Source organism: Acipenser ruthenus, chromosome 1 (assembly GCF_902713425.1).
Source record: "Acipenser ruthenus chromosome 1, fAciRut3.2 maternal haplotype, whole genome shotgun sequence".
Classification (NCBI taxonomy): domain Eukaryota; kingdom Metazoa; phylum Chordata; class Actinopteri; order Acipenseriformes; family Acipenseridae; genus Acipenser; species Acipenser ruthenus.
In genome coordinates, this window is record NC_081189.1 from 48,304,814 (window position 1) to 48,328,852 (window position 24,039).

General features: G+C 41.8%; 1 protein-coding gene across 2 annotated transcripts in view; it reads left to right on the forward strand.

The window, feature by feature from the left end:
• The window catches only part of melk (maternal embryonic leucine zipper kinase), a 74,353-nt gene that overhangs the window by 38,631 nt on the left and 11,683 nt on the right, over positions 1–24,039 (forward strand). For both annotated transcript variants that reach the window (XM_059025886.1, XM_034036008.3), the window contains exon 14: positions 14,652–14,880. In XM_059025886.1, coding sequence (XP_058881869.1) covers positions 14,652–14,880 — 229 coding nt within the window. The remainder of the gene's footprint in view (positions 1–14,651; positions 14,881–24,039) is intronic.

Below are 24,039 nucleotides of genomic sequence, written 5' to 3' on the forward strand. Positions count from 1 at the left end.
AGTTGAACCCCGAATTAATTGCTCCAAACTAGCCTGCTACATCATCAAGGAGCCCTCATTTGGTCCTTGAACCTGCGTTGGCCCTGTAATAATTCTCTTCCCTTTTCAGTGTATTTAAGGTTTTTTGTAATTTTTGGAATTTTGGGCACCGGGCATAGTATTGTCTAGCTGTGCTATCCAGTTCCACTTTTACCAGTGTTTTATGCCATGTTCTCCCTGTGTATAATGTTTCAGTGGACCCAATGGGAACTAGCCCGTCCTAGGGGCCTGGCCATATGTCAGCATTCTAATTTGGGCAAATTAATTTTGGGTCCTAAGTGTATGTCGCCTGTGTACACTCCTCCTCCGCGGCATGTTAATTATTATTATTATTATTATTTATTTCTTAGCAGACGCCCTTATCCAGGGCGACTTACAATTGTTACAAGATATCACATTATACATTATTATCACATTATTTTTACATACAATTCCCCATTTATACAGTTGGGTTTTTACTGGAGCAATCTAGGTAAAGTACCTTGCTTAAGGGTACAACAGCAGTGTCACCTACTGGGGATTGAACCCACAACCCTCTAGTCAAGAGTCCAGAGCCAGAGCCAGAGTCCAGAGCCCTAACCACTACTCCACACTGCTGCCCCAGTGGAGTAATTCAAACAAAATACGCGCTGTCTCATTCAAGGGTGAGCTAGACAAACATTTCCATAATCTATAGTTGTTTTTATTTGTGTAATGTCTCCCTTTGGAATAGTCCCCCAGCTCCCATACCAACATCCATACTGCCATTCACTCTGTATAATTCCTTCATATGGTAATTTGCGGATAGTCCACCCCTCGTTATGGTGTCATCTTTCGTCGTGTTTGGTCCCTTAGGGCGCTGATCATTTGTTATGAACAAAGCAAAGTTGTACCTAGCATCACCAATTCTTCTGCCCTGTGTGTGTTGGATCCTTCTGCTCCACAGGGCCAATCTATTCCACTAGCATTTCCTGGCTGTCTAATGAACCACCTACAATAGTTCCATTCTATGGAATCATTGTTCCCAGGGCATTCATTATTACATGTTTGTCGTCCTGCGAAGGGGCCCGGGGTCTCGATCCTGCGATACCTGCAACAAGATGAGTTAGTGCTGCTGCTTTCCTTAGATTCTGTGAAGACAAAATATAGTTAGTTATCTAATGGTTGTGGGAACTCAGCAAAGGTGAATTCAGTTGTGTCTACTGGTTTATATGGTTTAGTCTGAGACCAGTGAACCCATTTGACTCTGTGGTAACTTTACTGCCACGCTTGTGTGTGTGGTCATGAGTACCATGCTTGTGTGTGTGGTCATGAGTACCATGCTTGTGTGTGTGGTCATGAGTACCATGCTTGTGTGTGTGGTCATGAGTACCATGCTTGTGTGTGTGGTCATGAGTACCACGCTTGTGTGTGTGGTCATGAGTACCATGCTTGTGTGTGTGGTCATGAGTACCATGCTTGTGTGTGTGGTCATGAGTACCATGCTTGTGTGTGTGGTCATGAGTACCATGCTTGTGTGTGTGTGTGTGTGGTCCGTGCCACCATGCTGTCATTTCTCCACAATCTTGTTTGTGGGATTCCCACACCCCAGGCACCGACTTAAAAATTTGATCCCACCCCTCATCGGGCCTTTCCCAATTATACAGCTTAATAGGGCTAACACGAGTTGACTGTTTTGCCCTCGAGGCGAGCAAGGTTACCTGCCCCACTTCAGTGCATCTCATTTCTCCTTTTTTTTACAATTTATTATAGCCCCTTTTTGTCCTAGCACGTCATTGCCTAGAATTGTTCCTTCACTTGTGTTGCATACATAAAACTCCATAACTATATACATGCATCCGATGTCCAGTAATGTTGGTTTAGATTTAAAAGCGCATTTTGTACCACCACCCATACCTTCAATAATTACATAATCCCTGGTAACAGGTTAGTTATCGAGACGGCAGCTCCAATATCTCCCAGCCTCTCTTTATCTCTACCTGACCTGCACTCACTCTGTCTGTGTCCCTGCTTGCCACACCCATGGCAATTGCCTGCGAAGCACACAGCAGACACAGAGGCTTTATTCTTTTTCTTTGCTTTTTTTCATTCAGCCTGTTTTCTATATTCCCTGCCCAATTCATAATATCATCATATGTCTTCCCTGGATTAACTCCAACCTCTAATGCCTTTTGCAAATGTGTTCCGAGACCGCTCAAAACTGTCTGCACAAATACCTAGTCCTCCTGTTTTGGCCCAGAGAGGCCCGAATAATCCCTGTATGCTTTCCACCTGCGTATCTCACAGTCCGGTGCTGATTCTCCTTCTTTCTGTCTAACCCCCATTGCGTTCCTCCATTGTTCCATTAAAGTGATTATAGTCTTATGGGTGCATTATAATCCTCAAGGTTTACACTGTAAACTGCTACCAGTACTTATGATAATAGTTTTACACTTGCTATTCTCCTCACAACAACACAGTTGTTGCTACCACACAAAACAACAAATAAATGATATGAGTTACTTCACACCTCTCTGGGAAAATCCCTTTATTGAACCCGATTGGTTATTGAGATACGGGGAATCTGTATGCCACTGGCCTAGCGACGTCCGGACTCAATCCAACATAACATTGAATTAGAGTCTATTCAGTCAATGTTTAATTGGTTTGGTAAATATGCCATTAAGCCAAATAACATTACCAATGCATTGACCTCATTAGACTACTGATTCATATACAACCTGTATCATAGACAAACAACAAATAACACACACGATTTCACATAAATACTCAATCTCGATCTCTCTATATGTCTTAACTAAGCACTCACTCGACTTAACTGGATGTCAATACATCACAGATAACACACATCAACAGATAATATTACCCGATACCAGTATCTTCCCAACAGCGACGTTGTGGATGACCCTGCACAATGACCAAGATTGCGACTTCTTCCCAATAAACTATGCTGAGGATAACCCGTGCAATTACTTTTACTGTGTCTTCTTCCCAACAAACTATGCTGAGGATAACCTGCGCAATTACTTTGACTGCATCTTCTTCTAATCGATTCCAATCAATATCATCATTTTTCAAAGCCTTCCTACTTCTAATGCCTGCTACTTTACACACTTTTCTTGTCGTTCTTTTAGCTTTCGACATACATTTCTGCAAAACTTTCAGTTGCTCTCTCAACAATGTGTTTTCTTGCTGTAAGTTTTTTGCTTTTTCCAATGCACTCCCCAGTGCCCCTTAGACATTTGGTAACAGGCTACATAAAATTACAATTCCCTTGTCTGTCTAATCCTCATTCTGTTTATTCCACCATTCACGCTGTTGACTTGGGACCCACTTCGGGTCCCAGACACTTTTGGTCATTTTTACATACACTTTGGCATTTTTGCCACTCACATACTCAGTTGTTCCATTTACAGTGCTGTAAAAAAGTATTTGCCCCCAGTCTGATTTTCTGCATTTTTTCACATTTTTCACATTGTATTTTGGTCAGATTTTTTTGTGGGTTGTAGTAGTATATACAGGGAGTCTGAGAGAAAAAATGACACCAAAGTTTGGTGCTTCTTTCATTTGTTTGGTGTGCAAGGCAATCAAACATGCAAACTTCAGGTGTGAAAAAGTTATTGCCCCCCCTAGTTAACTCAACCCAATTAAAGGGATAATTAGGGTCAGCTGTTTGAGTACTTTGGTTAACAACCAGGCCTGATTTGGGCCAGCCCTGCCCAATATAAATCTTACTAACTTTGGCCCTTATGATCAGAGTGAAGTTGTCAGCACACAGGTTCTAGAGGCACATCATGCCACGAACAAAAGAAATTCCTGAAGACCTCTGGAAAAAAAAATATGTTGATGCCTATCAGTCTGGAAAGGGTTATAAAGCTATTTCTAAGGCTCTGGGGCTCTACCGAACCACAGTCAGAGTCATGTTGTCCAAATGGAGAAAGTTTGGGACAGTAGTGAATCTTCCCAGGAGTGTCCGTCCTGCCAAAATCTCTCCAAGAGCAAGGCGTAAAATCGTCCGGGAAGTCACAAAGAACCCTAGATCAACATCCAGGGATCTGCAGGCCTCTCTCGCCTCAGCTAAGGTCAGTGTTCATGACTCCACCATCAGAAAGACGCTGGGCAAAAATGGGATTCATGGCAGAGTAGCAAGGCGGAAACCATTGCTCACTAAGAAGAACATGAATGCTGGTCTCAAGTTTGCCAAAAAGCACCTGGGTGATCCTCAAGAGTTCTGGAACAATGTTCTATAGACAGATGATTCAAAAGTGGAACTTTTTGGCTGACATGGGCCCCGTTATGTCTGGCGAAAACCAAACACTGCATTCCACAATAAGAACCTCATACCAATGGTCAAACGTGGTGGTAGTGTCATGGTTTGGGGAAGCTTTGCTGCATCAGGACCTGGCTGCCTTGCCATCATTGAAGGAACCATGAATTCTGCTCTGTATCGGAGAATTCTACAGTAGAATGTCAGGCCATCCGTCCGTGAGCTGAAGCTGAAGCGCATCTGGCTCATGCAGCAAGACAATGATTTGAAACACACAAGCAAGTCTACATCAGAATGGTTGAAGAACAATAAATTTAAAGTTTTGGAATGGCCTAGTCATAGCCCAGACCTAAACCCCATTGAGATGTTGTGGCAGGACCTGAAACGAGCAGTTCATGCTCAAAAAACCCACAAATGTCACCGAGTTGAAGCAGTTCTGCATGGAGGAGTGGGCCAAAATTCCTCCACGGCGCTGTAGGAGACTGATCAATAACTGGTTGCAGTTATTGCTGCTAAAGGTGGCGTAACCAGTTATTGAGTCTAAGGGGGCGATGACTTTTTCACACGGGGGCATTGGGTGTTGCATAACTTCATTTAATAAATAAATGAAATATGTATCACATTTTCGTGTTATTTGTTCACTCAGGGTCCCTTTTATCATATATTTAGGTTTTGGTTGAAGATCTGATAACATTCAGTGTCAAAAATATGCAAAAATGCAGAAAATCAGACGGGGCAAATACTTTTTCATGGTACTGTATACTTTTTCATAGATTTTAGCATTTGTGCTACTTCCATATTCAGTTCTTTCATTCATACTTACTACTTGATCAAGGCCGTTAACCTAAAGTTAACACTGCGTGCCTGTGGTAATCACTAATCACCCTACTGTTAAACCCTTTCCCTGGATTTACAGGCAGAAACTACGACCCTAACCAGCTGGTCAAACTACTGCCGAACCCCAAAGAGTCCAAACCTACTCGCCGTGCGGCAAAATACCCCTGATAATACCTTTTATCCTGGTCTCAAAACAATTGATGCAGTTCTTTTAATCCTAATACACATGGCATTTAAGTCAATCTAACATTGTAGCCTCTAAATACGGAGGGTGGTTTTATTCAGTTTAAAACGTATTCACCCTTCCAGGTAGACTGGTATCAGACACCAGATAAACAACCAAAGCATATTGAGGACTCTGCTCACAGCGCCAAAATCTGTAGTGGATTTATTCTCCGCTATCCAAAGAGACTCAGGATTCAGGTTGATTATCAGCTGTAGATATTTTATTCAATGTATACAAGGGAAGAGTCTAGGAAAGACTGTTGACACAAATGGAGTTACAGTAGATATTTATACAGGATTTTTACAAGCTTGAAGATAGGGTGTGTGGTGCATTTTACAACTGTGCTACCAGAAAGTTCAAGATAGCCCAAGATAAGATAAAAAAAAGAGCTATTCTTATCAGAGGTGATGGCCTAGACGTGGCGTGTAATGTTGTTCAGAAGCTTGAGGGTTAACTGTTACCCTTAGCTGATATAATCACTGTCTGCTATAAACTGAAAGGCATTTCATATTCAGTTAAATATATATAATCAGTGTTCAATCATTTTTCTCTTCAAAAGCTATATGAAAAGACTGAACCCCAAATATCTTTATTTTGCAATTTTTGCAAGTACAGTTGGATTTCATACCCCCCAATGTGAATTAATATTGTTATTATTATTGTTATTATTATTACTACACAGATGTATTTAATGTTTAAAGTAAAATGGTACCTTTTGTTTTATATTATTGATTGACACTGGTGAGCTTGTAACGTCCTTCGAATTTGAAAGTGTGCCAATAAATACTTTCTGTGTTAACTGTTATTCAATAGTACCGTTTGTGGACGACGACTCAATTTTAGCCTTTTTATTTTAATTGTGGAATAACGCATCCTTTTTATTTTAATCGGAGAATTTCAGGGTTTTTTTATTGCGGAAAACAAGGATCCCTGCTGATGACAGAAGCCTGCTAGAGCTAGAAACTGATTGGCTGATGGTACTGAATAGTTTTCTAATGCATGTTTGTCAAGTTAGCAATCTTTTACCTTTGTTCATTCACATAGATATTTTAACTTAATTATTTATAATAATAAAACCAACCAAAACCTGTATTGGTTCACACTGCCCGTATATAGTGTAGTAAAAAAAAAAACTCACAAATGTCATAAAATATAGCAAAATCAATAAATTTCCCCATTTACACAGTACAATCCTAACAGAAATTGCCATGCACATTTTTATAAACAACTATTAAAAACTTAGTCTTAATGGTTTAAACTCAATACTTCTAGCACATAACATGCATATCTAATGAAAACTGTATGAAATACACAAGCCAAGGCTGTTTTATTCAATTACAGATACTCTGTGGCACACTAGACTAAATTAGCAGAGATTTAAACAGATAGTTTACGACAATATCGTACTATAGCATATTACACATACAGTTCAACAGACATCTGTATCAGCAAGTTCATTAGTTTCACTGTCGACAGCAAAATATTAGCTTTTGTACATTATTTTATATCCGCATTCCTAATTATGTCCCGCGGGCCAAAAGTGGCCCTCCAGCTGCCTTTGTATAATCCCACCACGTTTTGTACATCTTTATTATATTACAGTACTTTTTTTTTTGTACATACTTGTGTATTTTTCATTCCCTTTTCACCAGCTCCACTGCTGCTTTAACCCACCTACTTTTTTTGTTATTCAGCCAATCACAAAATCTAAATCCATAAATCCTACTCTTCTTATTGGTTGTTGCTCGAGAACTGCGTGACCACACGTCAGTTCCCGCCGGCATCAATACAGCGGTGATAGCTACTGAGGTTTGCAATTTGAAAAGGGATTGAAAGCAGCCATAAAAAAATGGAGCGTTTTTTAATTCGCAAAAAGCGAACAAGACATGAAAATGAAGAGCTTTCTACTGAAGCCACCGATACTGCTCCCAGTCAAAGTACAACAAGCGAGTCCCCAGCGCTCTCTGATTCTGAAGACGTTTCGTGCCAGGCAGCAAGTCCTCCCATTCAACCAACACAAGTAAGGCACACGTGTGAGAAGTAGGCCTAATAAAAATGATTCTCTTAATTACAGAAAATTTAACTGTCTGGGAAGATGAGTTTTTCTTTATGAAGTTAGAAAATAAATCCATCTGTCTGATTTGTCAGAAATCCGTGTCAGTCATGAAACGGAGCAATCTGGAAAGGCATTTTAAAACGGTGCACAGCGATTATTCAGTCTGCTTTCCGATGGGATCTAGAATTAGAAAAGAGCAAATAAAGAAACTGAAAACATCCCTGAATTACCAGGAGCAGTTGTTAACTCGGGCAACTGGGCAGGAATCGGTAGTTACTGAAGCGTCTTCTCGAATTATTATATGGATTTTACTCAAACGTAAGAAAGCTCTGAGTGACGCGGAAATCATAAAGGATTGCTTCATTAAATCTGCTCAAATTCTTTATGCTAACTTTCCAAACAAAGAAAAAATACTGAAAGAGATCCGTCTCTTGCAGCTATCGGACAGTACAGCTACAAGGCAATGCGAGGCTCTTGGTTCTGATGTATCTGAACAGCTGATGACTGACTTGAACGAGGAGCCTTGCTTCAGTATAGCACTGGATGAAACAACCGATGTTCGAAATATTGCACAGCTACTTGTATGGGTATGTTTTCTAAAACAGTCAGATGGTGTGTTTCGGGAGGAGATGCTCTGTTTACTGCCTCTTGAAGGCCACACTCGGGGGCAAGATGTATGTGAGAAGCTGACAGATTTCTTTGAAGATCTCTTTGCTAGTAGTACTTTGGGATTTTTTAACCGAGCAAGGCAAAAATGAAGCAAAGTTTTCTGACCCTAACTGGATATTAAAACTAGCTTTTCTCACAGATATGACTGGCCATTTAAACACCCCGAATATCTCCCTGCAAGGAAAACGTAAAATGGTGAGTGACATGCTTCAGTGTGTGCTTTCCTTTCAAAGCAAAGTAGGGCTTTTGATAAGCGACTTGCAAAGCGTGCGTGTATCACCACTGAACGACCTGAGCTGAAGGATCACTACAGACCTGATATTTGTGACGTACATGACTCAACTGAGGGAGAGGTTTGAAGCACGATTTGTTGACTTTTGCAATAGGAAGGTTTTGTTCAATTTTTTTACAAAATCCTTTTGTTGTACCAGTGAGAGCCACCTCTATTGAACTGGCACAAATGGGGGCAGCAACTGCCAATTCAGACTCTGAACTTTTGGAACTGCAAGCTGACTTTGACATGCAAGTGATACATTTGACATGCTCCGTTCCTGAATTCTGGTTTAAAGTTCCTCAAGAAACATACCCCACATTGGTATCCTGTGCTTTTAAGGGACTATCCGTGTTTAGTAGCACATATGTGTGTGAAGCCAGCTTTTCGGCAATGAACTCAATAAAGAACAAGCACCGTAACAGACTGAGGCACGACCGCCTGCAGCATTGCCTGCACGCCGCAACCACCTCCTACGAACGACTTTATCAGAATATTACAAGCAAGTTCACTCGTTTCCGAAGTTCCAACGAGTAAAGTTAAACGTATTCCATTTTTAATGTTTGGGGATAAGGGGGTTATGATATGTCTATGTGGCCCGCCAATGATCGCAGTGTTACTTGTGGCCCTCCACAATATTTTAGTGGGGAACGCTGTTTTATATTTTTAATTTATACGGGCACACCAAAGTTCCAAGACTAAATTGACAGATAATGTTGGATTTTGGAATTTGTATAATACTGTGTTCTAATTTGGAGGCTGATGATTTAAATGAACTGCGCATGCCCTGATTTCAGAAATAGAACCCTGGTAAGGCCTTTCTCGTGCCGTTAAATGTCCCGAGCCAAAGACGAGGGCATTTAACATAACGAAAAGGTACTTCTCTTATGAGGGTTATATTGCTATTAGAAAATAGATTCTTAAAAAATAGTTTTGTTTTGTTTTTTGCTTGATTTTAGGCAGAACTAGTTTTTGTTGTAAATGAATACAAATGTTTTCCTTAAATATACTAGCAGTGGACTTTGTTGCATCTTGGGTATTTCCAGTAGCTTAAATAGTAACTTAGATGGAGCTGTTCTTCAGTTCAGGTACCTCCACAAAAAAGCCAACATGGTTTGCGAACAGCTTGTAAAGTACCTTTTTTTTAGTGCAGGTGTGTGTATTTGTGCAAGTTTCAGTATACACCCCAGGGAATTATGCACAGAAAAAAATCAAAATTATGCAAAATTATGCAGTATCTCAAGTATGTGCAAAGTAACAAAATCATTGTATTGGGTTCTTCTCTCATACTGGATATCAAAATACTAGCATAAGTTTAAAAAAAAAAGTAGAAAACAATGGAATTATTTTTAAGTCTTTCTAAATTCCAAGATTGAAATAAAGGAACACAGCTCTCTCAGTTTGTTTTCTGCAAGAGAATGCCTCCGATCAGACAGGACGAGATTATACAGCAAGTTGCTGCACTCTGCATCAGCTGTATTTGTTACTACATTTATGTATCTTAAAGCTAATGTTTTCAAATTAGGAAAACAGTCAGCTGTGAATGACCAAAACAAGTTGATGTCAATTTCCCCTGGCGGTAGAGCGCTGTGGATCGCATCGGGTGCCACCTTCACAGTGTATAAAGCAAAACAAAGAAAATCTTTTACTCTCTTTTGCTGATATTTTTGCAACATGGGACCTTTTGTAGTGCCATTTTCTAGCAAAATCAATCAATATTCCCTTTATCCTCAGTGTGAACCAGTATTTTTCTCTATCATTCTCTTAACTGCGATATAATTTAATATTACGCGCCTATGCGTGGTGATAAGTTTTATTCGTAAAATTACGCGGGCGCATAATTGTGTAATTCCCCGGGGTGTAATTAGGTCCTAAAATATATTGGCAAAAAATGTGTTTTAGTAATTAAAAATATCAAGAAGTCTACATGTGTTATTGCTGATTGTGCTATTTGTTCAATAACTTGTGCACAGTGTGAACAGCTTATTCAAAGCCTCCTTCCTGGCTTTGTTAGAGAAGAGAGAACATGGTCTTGAGCAGGTCCTGGTAGAAGAACGGCTGTCGGTTGAAGCCCATGTTCTCTTCATACGCACTCTACTCGAGTTGGTCCCTGCAAACCAGGCGGCTCTCCAGAACAAGTCGCTCCCTTTCCAGCTGCTCAATCTGCGAGTCCCGCCGCCTGCTCGCGCCTCTTGTGTAATCCTCACAGAAGATCTTGATCTGCACTTTCCCCACGTCCCACCACTGCTTCCACGTGGGGAATCGAGATCGAGACTGCGCAAAGCGCTTGTCCTCCAAGGTGGTGTTAAAGTGCCAGAAGGCAGGGGCATGCCCAGCTGGCACTAGGAGCACCGTCATGGCTACCAGGTTGTGGTCTGTGAACGGCGCTGGCCTTATGTCGGAGGAGCGAATGCAATGAGCATGGTTCTGTGAGACGTAGAACCTGTGGATCCAGGACTGCAACACCCGCCCCGCCCTCACCCTGATGAAGGTGAAGGCCGAGGCGTCCAGAGGTTGCCATCGCTAGATGTCGACCAGAGAGAGCTAAGAAGTCAGCTCCCTCAAAGCTGCCGACGAGAGGGGGTAGCGTTCTTGCCCCGCCTGCAGTCCCCCTCAAGGACCACACGCACTCGTTGGTGCTGATGGTACTCATGTAGGCCAACATCCGGTGATAAAACTGGACTCTCTTGGGATTGACCCGTGGACGGGGCGTAGATGTTCAACAGGTGAACGATAGCGTCCCCGTCCTGGATCCGGTGGTACAACAGTCAGCCTGGCACGACCTCGTTCACGTTGATCACTTCCGGTCAAAAGGACCGGGAGAAGAGCGAGGCCACCCCACAAGATTGGTCAGTGAGGTGGCTGAAAGACGCTCCTCCAGCCCCCCACTCCAGTAGCCAGTTGGCTTCGGCCTCCGGAGTGGTGTGCATTTCCTGCAGGAAGCACAGAGAGTAACCCCCCTTTTCCAGGTAGGAGATTACCTGGGCCCTGTGGAAACTCTCCTTACACCCATTTGGGGTTTAATATACCGATATGAAACATCCTCTTCTTTGAGCGTCACCAACTGATCCTGACAGAAGACCCTGAGATCTCCCGAATCTCACCAACTGGTTGTGAAACTTTCAGGCCCGAATGTGCATGGTCGAGCCCAAAGTTTTCTCGGCGTGGCCGGCCTTGAGGAAGAACCTCACACATCGTATGGTCGTGGGGAGGTCCCTCCATTTATCCAGGGCCAGCTCCACCTTCTTCCTGCTGTGGACCAAGGCCTCCAAGAACTCCAGGAGCTCTTCAGCAGGAATTGCTGCGGGAGAAGAGGACAACATCTGAGTCCACGCTACAGACGGACTCTGCGTCTTCCTCTTCCCCTAGGTCTCCTTTGCCCTCCCCACAAAGGAGCAGCACAACACACTGTTGTTGGGCTGTGGTTAATTTTTAATTTCACCGACCCCTCCCCCGTCCCACCCCCAGGGGACGCGGCAGGAGAGACTGGTGGGAGGACCTTCTTGGGGATCGTCTGCACCATCGATACAAAAGGTGCAGACGTGGGTTTGACAATTACTGCCGAACCAGATATTTCTGTCCCCCCTGATGGCCCCTCTTTAACAGACTGAGGCACGGTCTCAGGCCCGTCCTCAGTCTTAGCAGGGAGGGGATCTACCTGCAGGACACCACCTCCTTCTGCCCGTTCAGGTTCTTCCCCTCCCTCTTTCTTGTCCGTGGTGGTCACTGGCATGGGTTCCACGTTCTAAGTCCTCTCCCTTCCACCCCCTCCCCCCCTTCCTCAGATGTTGTTGGGAGGGGGATGGGTACTTTTATTTTTACCCCTGCCTGCAGGCCCCTTAGAAGGCCCCAGGGGGGAGGTGGACTCTGAGGGGCACGATGCTTATGCAGATGTTATGGCGCCCTGCTTGAGCTTAGGGCACCTCTTTTTCTGCTGCCCCAGCTCCTTGCCATGGTAGCACCGCACCTCCTCCGTGAAATAAAGAAAATTACATATTCGTCTCCTTGAAGGGGACCACGAAACTCCCCTCAACTACGTCCTGCCCTGCCAGGTGGATGGTAACCTGGCGTCGGAAGGACAGGATGTGATGGAGGGGCTGGTCCTTGCAGCCCAAGGGGGATGGGGTGGATGGTTGTTTTTATCTCCCCCAGGGCCTGCAAGGGTGGCCTGACTGACTTTAGGAAGAAAACGGTCTTCCTGTACATTTTGGAGGCCGCCACGATGGCCGATGGCCCCACCACGTTGGCCATGGCCTTAACAAAGCCCTCGATCGAGAGGGTATTATTTAAAACAAAAACTAAAAGAAAGAAAATAATTGTTTTTTTAATAAAAAATAAATTAAAAAGCAAAGAAATTTAAATTGTTTAAATTAAGAAATTAAAATAGAAACAAACACAGAAAACAAAGGCAAAATGGCCCCCATGCAGTGCAAGTGCAGGGAGAACAAAGAAAAAAGAAGAACTTGTTTTTTAAAAGAATAAACAGTAAAATCAAATCATTAACAAAAAAAAGGTACACTACTACTTTAGAAAAAGGAAATTATAAAAAGATTTGAAAGAGTTTAAATAACTGTTTTTTTTATATATTTTTATTGCACTACCGGAGGAACTCAGAAATGTGCGACCTCTCATCATTATTATTATTATTATTATTATTATTATTATTATTATTATTATTATAACAACCTGGTTTCACTTTGACTGTGTAGACTATATTGTATATTTGAGTAAAGGCGAAAAGAAAGTTATTTATCGTGTTTTTACATATCATGTTGTACAATTACAAATGTAACAGTTTTTTAAAACAATAAAAAATAGTATGCGGCATGTTAAAAAATATATACATGTACGCAGAGGTTCATTTGTGCCAGATCACAGCGGATCCAAGGTCCTGTACCTTTTTGTCTGACAGGTGAGAATACAGTTTGCAATGAACTGTATGAAAACAAGTTATTTTATGTTTGCGGCAAAGTGGTTAACTGTGCAGGTGAAGGTAATGCAGCAGTGATCAAGAAACAGACAGACAACGATAATCCAGGTGCAATGTTGTTTAATTTGTAATCCAATTGCCTGATGGCGTGACAACAATAAATAATCAACAATGTTAACAGGCAATACAGCTGTGTGTATTGCTCTGTTTAACACTAGCACCGCCATAGCTGTTTTTTGAACGGCTTTTGCAATTCAAATTTAAATATCTCTGTGTATGTGAATATCTCGTGCATGCCTGTTCTTAAGTGTTACTAAATATTTGAATTAAATACCCATACCGTGTTTCAGCTGCAGAATCGTAAAAATTAATAAGTTATAAGCACTTGCTTCTTCAACAGCCAGACCCGCAGTTTATGCGGCATATTGAAATCAATACAGTGTAGCTGACAATTTAGTCTGGGCTTTGTAATAAAATCAACGTCATTGTGAAGTAACGTATTGTAATCGTATTCAAAGTCGTTCTACATAACCATATATTATTATTTACGCTACATTTCTCAGGCAGAACGACTGAGCCACCGTGAGTGTGACGGTGCAATTTTTTTTTTTTAAATGTGCGTATTCTAAGCTCTGCACAGATCAGTGACCATCGAGATTGATGCTAAACGAAAGCCAGAGACATTTTGCAGCGCAATGAAGTACGGTGTGGATATACTGGATCAAATGGCACAGCTGTATTCTGTCAATAGTGGTACTTGCAGGTGGCCTGTGGTTATTTTTTATAATGTTTTGGACCTGGCAGCCATCAACGCTTTGGTTTTGTACAAGGAGTGCACCGGCAACACAATCACTCGGAGGGACAGCATTTTGCAGCTAGCCCTGGAGCTACGGCAGAAACATTTTGATAAGAAACATGAAAGCCGGCTGGCAAATGCCCCTCAACCTTCAGTCAGAGCTGCGCCCACCTGCACATGGAATAAAAGACAATGTCATGTCCTAAATGCCAAATTTTTTTGGTGCAATGTAACTGATTAAAACATAACCCCAGATCAACTAACCGTAGTTTAGTACTAAACTGATTTATTTAATCCACATTGGTGCAATCGAACCTTAGTGTTTTAATAAGTACAGTAATGGTACAGTGTAGGACAATTTATTTAATATTCAGTATTTTCACTGTTTTCTATTTACAATGTTTTACACATGTTGCAGACTGTAATCTATTAAATAGTGATGGTGGGCACATATAATGGCTTTTCTGATTAGGTTACAAACATTGACAATATGGTAAAGTTTAAACATGTTTAATAGTACAGTTTAATCCCCTATTTCAGATAAGTTCTGATGTACTCTGTAATTTTATTTTACATTGTAGCGGTCCAAAACTCAATCAGTGCCTGACGATGGGGATGATGAGTTCCTGTCTCCCAGCAAAGAGAGGGGTTGGTACAGGAACTTTGAAAATAAGGAGAACGTTCACCATTCAAAACCCAACCAAAAGACTGACAATGCTTTTGTGCTGCCTGCTCCAAAGACTCCATCCAGCAAGAACAAATCGGCTGTTCTAACAACTCCAAATCGTAACCGCACTGCCAATTCCATGGGTGAGTATGGAAAAAAGAACACAAGTGTGAATTAATTTGTAAGCACAAATAAAAAGTCCATTCTGATTTTTATCTATTTCTCCAATCAAATGCAAAGTTGAATAAAAATGAAAAACATAATAGATATATCATCAGCATTTGAGAATGCAGTACAGCTAAAACAGGACGATTAATTAAAGCAGCCACTTCATTATCCAAAAGTCCAATTTTAATTTTTTAATTTTAAATGCAACTTTGAGTCTTTGAAAACATGACCCTATTACTAGGAACAAAATGAGTAGTGAGGAATTTGGATAACTGAAAATATATTGCCTCTTAAAAGTGGTTTACTCTGCCATGGCCAAATCTAAGTAAATATTGAGACTGGAAACATCTCTTTGGAATTTCTAAATTCTTAAAGATTACCCTTTATTAAAAACATGTTTTGTTTGAACAGGGCATGCACAATTAGTAGTGTATACACACCTATTTATTGATAGGTTTACAGGATGTCCTCTGTGGTATTTGATCATATCTTTTTGTTTATTTAAGTGAACAATTGCATGCGATGGTAAAAAGGGTGCAACCTGTGATTTTTTCAAAAAGCATATGCATTAGGAGTTACAGAATGGGTGAAAGTTTTCTGTCAAAATGGCTTCTCCCAGGTCTATTACTGATTTGTGTACAAATGCAAAAAACAATCTGGGGGGGGGGGGTCTGGTGTCGACACAGAGCTGTGCTTTCACTTTGTGGATGTCGCGGAGATGCTGTACATCTCACCTCTATAACAAGTGTGTTCCCTTTCAAGTACAAAATGTAACCATTACTGAATGGGTATTTACCTCCGAAGACCTGAAACCTGAATACGATATAACAAAGCGGCTTTGACGCAGACATGCCCGCCCCCGAGACTATAAAGGACTGCGTGCACAGGTCTCTGCGCCGTTTTTCCTTTCAAAAACTGACGTGACAGGAGAGCCTATTCAATAAGTACTTATTACTTTTTCTGCTGTAGAGTTTCACATTTATTGTGTTTTTATACAAATTATATGCAATATTAAAAATAATCGCTGTATTAGTTTTTACTAATTACGTGTATTTGTGCACTACATTACATCCCGCTGCGGCCTTCTGCCCAGCATGAAGCTAGCAGCTCGAGTCGCTCCTTTCCAGGGATCAAGCAGAGTATGTCAGCTGACTTTGTTCTCTCCCCTAGGCTGCAATAGCTCCTGCTGGAGTTACTTTATGCTCATTTTGGCTTTGGCCAAAATTACAAGACGGTTTGTATAATTAAAGTAATTGTTACTGTATTTTGTTGAGAGATTTCATTTCTCATTCTGTTTTTATATTTTCAGAGACTAAGTGCAGGTCTGTCTGCAATGTGTGCTGTAGCACACATGTAGTGATAGCAGCTGCTGGGTTCAGCAGCACTGTGCAGGACCAAGAGGCTGCTTTGATTGTGATTGCTTGCAATCTCTGACACAGCATCTTGATGCCGTTTTGGCGACAGCTTTTGCATCACCATTATGAGGCCTGTTATTTAATTCTAACAAGCAGGCTTCCCTCAGTCTTGTGTGAGTACTGAATTGAGTAGTTTAGCCAGTAGCTTGCACAGGTTTGCATCCCTGTACAGTGCTACCTGCAGTAACTGCAAACCAGTGAACCTGTACCGTACTGTTACTGAGGTCACCGACCCACTCCGTTCCTGACCCGGTACTGAACTGGGACCTAGGTTACCGCACCCAATTCCAACAGAGCTGTTAGTTCACTCTAACAAGCAGGCTACCCTCAGTCTCGTGAGTACTGACTGAGTGGCTTTGCCAGTAGCTTGCACAGGTGGGCATCCCTGTACAGTGCTATCGGCAGTAACTGCGAACCGGTGGGTCTGTACCGTACCGTGCGACCCTCTCTGTTCCCGGCACTGTACCGCACTGAACCGGGGCTGAGATTATAGCTCCAGTACTGGTACCGTACTGACCCAGTGCTAAAGTCACTGAACCAACCTGGTACTGTCCCGGTTCCGACCCGCTACCAACTAGGGCTTACATCCCCGATCCTGTCCAGTACCAAGCCGGGCTTGTTCAGGTCTTGAACAGTCCTGTTGCTGTCCTTTTGTGTAGCACTGGATGAGATGCTACAGCGTTCTCGCCGCACACGGGAGTCCACAAAGGAGCTGGTGAGTCTCCTTCCCAAGCGCTCAAACCAGCAACAAACTGGTGCCCAAGGCCCCAACAGCCTCATAGACCGGCACATCCGACTGCAACTACAGCCAGAGGTGTTTTTCATAACTGGCCCGCAGCTGCGCACCATGGGAGATTTAACAAGTTCTGCTGCTAGGCGCAGAGGCAAAAACCTCAGGCTAAGCCACAAGCTCAGCAGCAACCCTAGGAGCTTGCTGCCTTTTCAGGGAGCCACCTGGAGTATTGGTGTCAGTGCACCATGGACTACTGTTCAGACCAGCTATTCTGTGCAATTCAGGCAATTCAGGGCGTGACTACAACGTTGGTCATGGACCCGCTAGACGCGGTGGTGTTGTCTCAGGAGGTGACAGCCCTGCTACAAAAGCAGGCTATTTGCACGATACATCTTCTTCATTTGGAAGAAGGTTTCAGGGTTCGAAATTAACACCCGCCAAATGCAGGTTAATTTGGTCTGTGGCGGGTAAATTTCACATATACGCCACAGTGGCGGGTACGTTTTTGTACACTCAACATCGCTCGACTGTCATTTAAGAGCAAGGCGACCTGCAATCATCGCTGTCGTGTTGCCGTGCAGTTTATACTTTCTACCGGCAATCTCCTTTCTCAAACTGCAGTCGCTGACGGTTCAAATCAACTGAACTTTGACTTTGTCGCTTACTAAGTTGCTATGGTTATTACAACGCCAAAGTGGATAACCGGTTGTTTGTCGAAACTGCTCAATGTTTATCCCTGCGTATATGCAGTCGATAGAGCTGATTATAAAGATCAGATGAAAAAGGAGAAGGCATGGGTATCAATTGCTGAACAAATGCAATCAACTTGTGAGTATTTTAACCTCCCTGAAAGTGTAACCGGTGAAGTTTTAATTAATACAGCGACTGCTGTTTTAAACACATTGGGCTGATTTTCGGATCACAGCACAAATGCAAGTGAAAGCGCAAACGGCGCTTGCCCCCAATTCTGTGGTGCAAAAATGGAGCGGAGACATAAAAAAAAAGTACACTGCGCTGAAATTGTATTCTTAAGACATGTCCTGCTCCGTTATATATATATATATATATATATATAATTTCTTAGCAGACGCCCTTATCCAGGGCGACTTACAATTGTTACAAGATATCACATTATTTTTACATACAATTACCCATTTATACAGTTGGGTTTTTACTGGAGCAATTTAGGTAAAGTACCTTGCTCAAAGGTACAGCAGCAGTGTCCCCTACCAGGAATTGAACCCACAACCCCCCAGTCAAGAGTCCAGAGCCCTAACCACCACGCCACACTGCTACGCCACTATATAGCGCCTGTCCAATCGCCACATGTCGGCATGAATTGCGGGGTGTGGTATTAACATATTCGCCAAAGCGATTCTGATGACAGTGCAATGGGGTCCCAAATAGACAATTGAGCACTGCGTTAAGACCTGCTGAAACCAGGTTTATTTAGTGGAGCAATCAGGAACTTTAACAATTGAACACACTATTCAAAGCAAAGTAGTCCCAAGTAGCAACTGCATGCACAATTGAAAATAAATATTCACTTTCTCTAAAACCTAAACATTGCTAAACAAAATACTTTAGATTGCCGTTGAACAGATTTATTTCCTGCAAACTGTAGATAAAACAAGAGGTTTATCTGTTTCTAGTCTTTTTTTCTGATTCTTTATGATGCCCCATTTCTTGGACATGGTGCTGCCTGTGTGATTTGACCTTTCAACTCTGTTTTTTTGTTTGTTTTTATGTTTGAAGGGGCAGTGCTCTGTAGGCTACTCAGAAACAACCAATTTAAACGTCTTGTTCTTATTATTGAAGAAAAAATATATACCGTTTCATTTTGAACACGTTAATGAAAACAATTTCACATGCTGATTTTGTATATACATACAATGCCTATAGTAAGTATTCACCCCCAGACGTTTTCACAGTTTGTTATGTTACAACCTGAAATCTTGATGCATTTAAATGGGATTTTTTTCCCTTTGATTTACACAACCTACTCAACACTTTGAAGAGGCAAGAGAATTTTTATTGTGAATCAACAGTTAATGAAAAATAAAAAAACTGAAATGTCTTGGTTAGATAAGTATTCACCCCCTTGAGTCTATACTTGGTAGAACCACCTTTGGCAGCAATTTCAGCTGTGAGTCTTTTGGGGTAAGCCTCTTCCAGGTTTGCACATCTGGATCGTGCAATATTCGCCCATTCTTGTAAAAATTGTTCAAGCTCTGTCAAGTTGGATGGGGATTGTTGGTGGACGGCAATCTTCAAGTCTTGCCACAGATTCTCAATCGAATTCAAGTCCAGGCTTTGACTGGGCCACTCGAGGACATTCACTTTCTTGTTAAGCCACTCCAATGTCGCTTTGGCTGTGTGCTTGGGGTCATTGTCCTGCTGAAAGGTGAATCTCCATCTCAGTCTTAGGTCTTTTGCAGACAAGCAGGTTTTGTCTGTATTTATCTCCTTCCATTTTACCCTCTACCCTGACAAGCTTCCCACTCCCTGCCGATGAAAAGCATCCCCATAGCATGATGCTGCCACCACCATGCTTCACAGTAGGGATGGTGTTACCTGGGTGATGTGCTGTGTTGGGTTTGCGCTAGACATAACACTTTGCATTTAGGCCAAATAGTTCAATTTTTGTTTAATCGGACCACAGAATCTTTTGCCACATGTTTTCAGAGTCTCCCACATGCCTTTTTGCAAATTCCAAGCGGGATTTTACATGGGCTTTTTTCAGAAATGGCTTCCTTCTTGCCACTCTTCCATACAGGCCAGATTTGTGGAGTACCTCAGCTATTGTTGACACCTGGACAGTTTCTTCCATCTCAGCCATGGAACGCTGTAGGTCTTTCAGAGTTGTCATTGGCCTCTTGCTGGCTTCTCTGACCAATGCCCTTTTTACCTGGCTGCTCAGTTTGGGAGGACAGCCTGCTCTAAGCAGATTCTGGGTGGTGCCATATATCTTCCACTTCTTAATGATCGACTTGACTGTGCTCCAAGGGATTGTCAATGCCTTTGAATTTTTTTTATAGCCCTCCCCTGATCTGTGCCTTTCCAAACTTTATCCCGGAGTTGTTTTGAAAACTCCTTGGTCTTCATGGTAGTATCTTTGCTTTGAATGCACTCCCCAACTGTTGGACCTTACAGAGACAGGTGTATTTAATCTGAAATCATGTGAACCACTTTTATTGTACACAGATGGACTCCATTTAAATTATTGTGTGAATTCTGAAGGCAATTGGTTGCACCTGAGCTTATTTAGGAGTGTCATTGGTGTGAAAGGACTTTTAACTAAGTTTTGTACGCTAACATTTAAACTTGCCAGCAGTAAAAAACAATAGGCTTTATATTATTGGTTTTTGTGTACAATTTAAAAGCTCTTGAGTGTTGGTGTAGCTAAACCTACATTATTTGGTGACCTTTCCATGACATTTTCGTGAATTCTTGTTTTTTTCTGCAACTCGCCTGTGAAATATACTAAAAATCACCATGACAATCGTATCCTTAACAATGAATTTTGATGAATTTACTATTTACTGGAATCAATTTTGTCTTGAACTGACTTGTTAAAGCTTGAAAAAACATAGCAAGTTAATGTTTAGTAGATCCTCAGTCAAAGTGTGACAAAAGAAAATAGCTTTTTTTTTTTTAATTATTTAAATTATTTTTAATAATATAGTGTTGATGAACAGAATGGGCTAAATCTAGGAAGTACTTACAGGAATGACAAACAAGTAAGAGTATTTATGCACTACATTGCTGAGGTAGAAAGAAGGCAGCTGCAAGAGAAAATAAAAGGTGCAAAGTTCCTGTCAGTCAGTATGTTTACATGGCAAAGCGAAAACTGATTTTCTTAAAACGTCACCTTTCTGTGTTTACATGATTAACGATAGAAAATCTAATTAGAATTCAACTGTATGGATTGAAGTTTTCGGAAAACGCAGGATATTTTCGCATGCAAAGTACTGTAGTAGCCCAAGTACAATTTGAAGACTGGACATTTCTGCGATAGAACAGAGACCAATCCAATATAGTGCTTTATCGAAGTGTCAGGTCTTAAATTCAAAGATTACTATCCTATACCTCTATTCAGATTCCCCACAATGTGCAATCAGCCTTTCCAACAGCTCATCCTGTTCTATATTACCAGTTTCTTTTGCAGACATTATTTTAAATTATCACGTCATTTTAAAGCTGGAAAACATTTGCTGTTTCAGTACGGGCTATTAACAAATACATACAGACTTTAACAAATGTATTACTTTATCCCTAACTAGACAAATGAATGCATGCAGACTGATTACAGATTATTATTATTTTCTCTGTTTTCTAAAACCACGTGCAGGAATGAAGGTCTAAGTTTGCACATGTGCAGTACGCTATCAGAATAAGTTTTCCGAAAAGTGTGTTTACATGATGGACGTTTTATTAGTTTTCGGAATTTAATTGGAAATTTCTAGGTGCTGTTTTACAAAAACTGACTTTCGGAATATTCTGATAGATTTTCCAAAAACTGTGTTTACATGACTTGATATCGGAATTAGTTTTCTGAAAAATATCGGAATTCTTATGCTCATATGAACACACTGAATGATGTCAGGTGGCTCAACCAATAGCACTGTCATAGAAGAGGAGCTAGTATACAGTGCCTTGCGAAAGTATTCGGCCCCCTTGAACTTTGCGACCTTTTGCCACATTTCAGGCTTCAAACATAAAGATATGAAACTGTAATTTTTTGTGAAGAATCAACAACAAGTGGGACACAATCATGAAGTGGAACGAAATTTATTGGATATTTCAAACTTTTTTAACAAATAAAAAACTGAAAAATTGGGCGTGCAAAATTATTCAGCCCCCTTAAATTAATACTTTGTAGCGCCACCTTTTGCTGCGATTACAGCTGTAAGTCGCTTGGGGTATGTCTCTATCAGTTTTGCACATCGAGAGACTGAAATTTTTGCCCATTCCTCCTTGCAAAACAGCTCGAGCTCAGTGAGGTTGGATGGAGAGCATTTGTGAACAGCAGTTTTCAGTTCTTTCCACAGATTCTCGATTGGATTCAGGTCTGGACTTTGACTTGGCCATTCTAACACCTGGATATGTTTATTTGTGAACCATTCCATTGTAGATTTTGCTTTATGTTTTGGATCATTGTCTTGTTGGAAGACAAATCTCCGTCCCAGTCTCAGGTCTTTTGCAGACTCCATCAGGTTTTCTTCCAGAATGGTCCTGTATTTGGCTCCATCCATCTTCCCATCAATTTTAACCATCTTCCCTGTCCCTGCTGAAGAAAAGCAGGCCCAAACCATGATGCTGCCACCACCATGTTTGACAGTGGGGATGGTGTGTTCAGGGTGATGAGCTGTGTTGCTTTTACGCCAAACATAACGTTTTGCATTGTTGCCAAAAAGTTCGATTTTGGTTTCATCTGACCAGAGCACCTTCTTCCACATGTTTGGTGTGTCTCCCAGGTGGCTTGTGGCAAACTGTAAACGACACTTTTTATGGATATCTTTAAGAAATGGCTTTCTTCTTGCCACTCTTCCATAAAGGCCAGATTTGTGCAGTATACGACTGATTGTTGTCCTATGGACAGAGTCTCCCACCTCAGCTGTAGATCTCTGCAGTTCATCCAGAGTGATCATGGGCCTCTTGGCTGCATCTCTGATCAGTCTTCTCCTTGTATGAGCTGAAAGTTTAGAGGGACGGCCGGGTCTTGGTAGATTTGTAGTGGTCTGATACTCCTTCCATTTCAATATTATCGCTTGCACAGTGCTCCTTGGGATGTTTAAAGCTTGGGAAATCTTTTTGTATCCAAATCCGGCTTTAAACTTCTCCACAACAGTATCTCGGACCTGCCTGGTGTGTTCCTTGTTCTTCATGATGCTCTCTGCGCTTTAAACGGACCTCTGAGACTATCACGGAGACTTGATTACACACAGGTGGATTCTATTTATCATAATTAGTCATTTAGGTTAGAACATTGGATCATTCAGAGATCCTCACTGAACTTCTGGAGAGAGTTTGCTGCACTGAAAGTAAAGGGGCTGAATAATTTTGCACGCCCAATTTTTCAGTTTTTTATTTGTTAAAAAAGTTTGAAATATCCAATAAATTTCGTTCCACTTCATGATTGTGTCCCACTTGTTGATTCTTCACAAAAAATTACAGTTTCATATCTTTGTTTGAAGCCTGAAATGTGGCAAAAGGTCACAAAGTTCAAGGGGGCCGAATACTTTCGCAAGGCACTGTATGTATGATTCTTCCAGAAAGGGCTGGTGAGTGCAGTTTGTGTGCATGCAGTCTGTGGAGAGGGCAGATGCCCAGCGCATCTCAGAAGCTAAATCTTCACTCATGAGGCAGATTTTTTCAGACCCTGCTGAGACTGCTCATAAACATTGCTTGTTTTTGCATTTTCTTTTGTCTCCGTCACCCCCCCGGAACGATGTTGGCCGGTAAAATGTCTGTGTGGCCGGTGGGTTTTTCTATCCACTAGCCATGGTGGTTTCTACTTCAGGTACTTCTTGGTGCCCTCGAATTCTCGACCACAGACAGGTCAACCATGCAACAGCTGTTGCTGTCAATCAGGCCAGGTGACTGGTTCACCACGGTGGACCTCAAAGACGCGTATTTTCACATCCCCATAACACCAGGGCACAGGAGGTACCTGCAGTTTGCTTTTCAAGTAACAGCGTATGAGTTCCGTGTTCTACCATTTGGTCTCTCTCTAGCTCCCTGTGTCTTTTCAGATGGATCTCTTTGCCTCCCAGGAATCTATCCACTGTCCCCTTTGGTTATCCATAACAGGAGCCGGGGACCCGCCGACGATAGATGTCAACTGTTATGTGCCTTCCCACCGCTCGCAATGCTCCCGCTGTGTCTGGAGAAAATCAGACAGGACCGGGCCAAGGTGCTATTAGTAGCCCCTAATAACTCTCTGGTTTTCCGCCCTGATATAGCTCCTGAGTGGGCAGCCGTGG